The sequence below is a fragment of the Solanum tuberosum genome, unplaced genomic scaffold (assembly GCF_000226075.1).
Source record: "Solanum tuberosum cultivar DM 1-3 516 R44 unplaced genomic scaffold, SolTub_3.0 scf00554, whole genome shotgun sequence".
NCBI classification, from domain to species: domain Eukaryota; kingdom Viridiplantae; phylum Streptophyta; class Magnoliopsida; order Solanales; family Solanaceae; genus Solanum; species Solanum tuberosum.
In genome coordinates, this window is record NW_006239480.1 from 11,590 (window position 1) to 15,348 (window position 3,759).

A 3,759-nucleotide genomic window follows, 5' to 3' on the forward strand; every position below is an offset into this window, starting at 1 on the left:
GCAAGTGACCTTGGCGCCATGGGTGGCGCGGGGCGCCAGCCCCTAAACTTCAGAGGTGAGTTTGGGGCGCTCTGGCAGGCGCGTCGCGCCAGGCCCCCAACCCAGAAATTTCAGCATGCTCATTTTCTCGTTTTCTCACCTTATTTCACCTAAAATCGAATGGTTTCTTCCCCAAATCACTTAGAATCATTAACACCCTCAATATACCATAGATTCAACTCAAAAACACAACCGGAAACAAGTCCCAAATCAACAAGAATCTCAACAACACAATCAACAACAACACCAACACTAATTTCAACAACAACAACTAACAACTTCAACAATTTCAACAACTTCAACAACTTCAACAACCAATCCAATCCTTTCTCAAATCATAAAAATGAGTTTGGCATGTGGGGAAAAGCACCAACCACACTAAGAACTCACATACCTCAAAAGGGATCACCCCCGACGATTTCCACGACGGAGACTTGCTTGATCTTCCTCTTTCTCTTCTTATTCTCCTCTTCTTCTCTTCTTCTTCTCTCAAACCCTTACTTTCACTCCTTTGAAATGGAATAAAAATGATCAAAAAATTAGTCCCACACTACAATATAACCAAAGGAAATTGGTTAGTGAAAAGACCAAAATGCCCTTAAATTTCCGGACAGATTTCCCTGCCAACTACCCAACTTCCAAAGGGCATAACTTGATCATACGAACTCGGAATTGAGAAAACTCGGTGGCGTTGGAAATATAATTCCACGAACTTTGCAACCATAACTGTAACTCCACCTAACTCATCCTGAGCTAGAATTTATGGCTGTTCAAAGTTGACCAAAATTTCACATTTTTTCCATACTTAGCCAAAAAATTTCAGATTTTCAAATTCTTTCCAAAAATGAAAATTTCCAATTCTAGGCCTCTTCAAAGCTATTTCAAATTGTCGGATGTTACACCTTTCCAACTAATTACTAGTCACAACTTCTTTTCTTTTCCATGTGACTTTAGTGGGTGAGTAAGGCAAATCTGTAGGCTCACTCACTCCTCTATGATCACCTCTGAAAGTGATCACTCTATTAGCAGATCTTGTTTGTTGGTTCTGCCTCATCTTAAGCCTTGTTAACTCTTCAAAAATTATATGAGGCCTTAAAACAGGATCACTTTCAGTTCTCTAGTAGGACCAAAAGGTTCATAATGTCTCTGTCTTGGTGCAGATATGTCACTTTCAAATCCTTCTTGAGATAGTTGAGGGGCTGAACTATTGACATCAAAGACTTCTCCATCTTGTTCTACTCCTTCAGTTCTGCCCCTCTTCCTCTTAAGAATTGAAATATTGCCTTCCTTACTAGCCTAAAATATTTTTAAATAAGTCATTAAATTAGTTCATATGAACATTATATAACTAACTTTTAAATAAAAAAATTGTTACCTTGCCTTGCAAGACCTTGCATTGTGAGCTTGTGAACCACACTTGCTACATGTCATCTTAGTTCCTTTTCTTGAGTGAGACCACTCTCCAGCTCTTTTGATTGCTGCATTTTTTTCTCTATCTCTTTTAACTTTTGGCCTTCCAACTGTTTTCACAAGATCAGATGGGTCCATGGCATGTTCTGGCAATACTTGCCGGAACTGTTCACCTCTCATAGGCAACAACTTGGCCCAGTATGTTTTAAGATAGGCTTCTTTAGCGTACCACCAACTTATTTCATCTTGAGGCTCAATAATTTTGTAGCGCAATGCCTTGATGGCATGAGGGCATGGGATGCCAGTCAACTACCAAGACCTAAAATGAAAAGCAATAATTAGTTCGTGTGAATTTTACATAATCAAAATTAAATAATAGTCTAAATTAATATATTTACCTGCAACTACACTTCTTCTCCACAATATTCACTATGTGCCTATCTTCACCCTCAGACACTTCAAACCCAAGGTCCCCATTAAACTCAAGCTTGCATAAGTTGTCAATCTTACTGTAGGCAATGAACAATTCCATACACTTAGGACTGTGTTTGTAATGAATGTTCCATGTTTCTGCCTCTTTTTCCTTCTTTCTCAACCTGTTCATTATTTTGACGCTAATCTCTTCAAGCATCTTCAAGAAAGGCTTGCCTCTAGGTACCAAGATCCTAGAGTTGAAGGATTCAGTGAAATTATTATCTACCATCTGATTTTTGCACACGGTATCAAAATATGTTCTGCACCATTTTTGTGGTGGAAACTTGACCAAATCTTTAGCAGCTTCCTCTGATAATGCACCAAGAGCATTTAATTGGTCCTTAAAATCTTCTTCATAAGTACATCAAGCAACCCACCACATAAGTTTCTTCATCTCTCCGGTCCTAAATCTCTTCATCCAATTTGCCTCAACATGTCTTACACAATATCTATAAATAATTATAAGTTCATGTTAGTTAGAAAAACCAAGATAGCACTTAAAAACATCTTAATAGTACCTATGGTTTGATAATGGAAAGACATTTTCCACTGCATTCAGTAATCCCTATACATGTCAAACCAATTAGTACTTATAAAAAACTGTATATTATTAGGTTGCATAAACACAAATTACTACTTACCTTCTGCATGTCAGACATAAATGTGATGCTATCACCATTCTTCAAATTCAATGACTTCTCCAACAACTCTAAGAACCATGTCCATGTACTAGTGGTCTCCTTATCAACTATAGTCCACGCCAATGGATAGAAAGAGTTATCGCAGTCTTGTGCCATAGCCACCAGTAATTGCCCCTTGCATTGGCCCTTTAAAAGGTCCCATCAAGTCCTATGAATGGTCTTAATCCTTCTTTCCATCCAACCTCATTGCATTAAAGCATATGTACATTCTGAGAAATTTTCTTTTCCTTGTTCCATTGCATCTTTCGATAAGTTGATCACCACATCACTACAGGGATTAGTCATTCTAATCTCATTTTCATACGCCTCCAATCTGTTGTACTCATCCAAAAAACTGCCTTGCATTTTTTGAAGGGCCATTCTCTTGGCCCTTTTCAACTTTGAATCATTATTATTTAAGTTGAAATTATCCATCATGTCCTGTTTCATACCCTTCAACGCGTACTTGGGATTATTCTGAACTTTGCTTTTGAAATAATGGGATAAAGTGTTTGTGGTAGCTCTAGGATTGTGTAATGCCTCTTCACAGTTGTGTTCTTGCTTAAAAGTCTTAAGTTTATGTCCTGGACCTTTACCATCAAGTGAAACAAGAATTGCAAATGGACAGCCCTCTATGCATCTGTATCTTAATCTTTTTCGGTCACTTTTTGCAACTTTCAAAGGTTTTTTAGTTGCCAGGGCATATAGATTACAAGTTTTCCTAGCATCATCTAAGTTCTTAAAGGTCATATTAAGAAACAGGTCTTTGTAATGACTTAGATTAGCATTGACTTCCTTGTTTTTTTTCATCTTAATGAGCTCTAACTCATCAAAGTCATACTCACCATCTGAAGTAGGATCAACCAAACCATCATCACTTTCTAACTCGGCGTCAGTCCATACTCACATTGAACATGATAGATTTCACTATGATTGATAATGTTAGGGGCAAAAACAATTTCTTCATAATCATCAACAACAAATACATGAACTACCCCAAACGCTTCAGTTAGTAACTCTTGAAGTATCTTAATTCCATCAGAATCTTGAACCAAGAACAAATTTCCAGAAGGTCCTTTCACAAGTACTTGTTTAACTAATACAAAACCCAAGTTATTTTCGAACACCTCTTTTATGTCAATCAAATTTAGGTGAT

General features: G+C 37.4%; 1 protein-coding gene across 1 annotated transcript; it reads right to left on the reverse strand.

Moving 5' to 3' along the window:
• Nucleotides 1–1,131: 1,131 nt before the first annotated feature.
• Nucleotides 1,132–2,720, reverse strand: LOC107058599 (uncharacterized). The gene is made up of 5 exons (XM_015304487.1): nucleotides 2,565–2,720; nucleotides 2,442–2,472; nucleotides 1,871–2,232; nucleotides 1,420–1,758; nucleotides 1,132–1,335 (listed from the first exon to the last, which is right to left on the reverse strand). The coding sequence occupies exons 1-5, from the start codon at nucleotides 2,718–2,720 to the stop codon at nucleotides 1,132–1,134; spliced, it is 1,092 nt and encodes a 363-aa protein (XP_015159973.1).
• Between the last annotated feature and the right edge of the window lie 1,039 nt (nucleotides 2,721–3,759).

Excerpts from the sequence above, each read along its gene's own strand:
- LOC107058599 (XM_015304487.1), bottom strand. The coding sequence starts at position 2,720 with ATGGCACAAGACTGCGATAACTCTTTCTATCCATTGGCGTGGACTATA. Across the intron at positions 2,473-2,564 it reads TTATGTCTGACATGCAGAAG|TGGAAAATGTCTTTCCATTA; the intron begins GTAAGTAGTAAT and ends TACTGAATGCAG. Across the intron at positions 1,336-1,419 it reads ACAATGCAAGGTCTTGCAAG|GCTAGTAAGGAAGGCAATAT; the intron begins GCAAGGTAACAA and ends AAAATATTTTAG.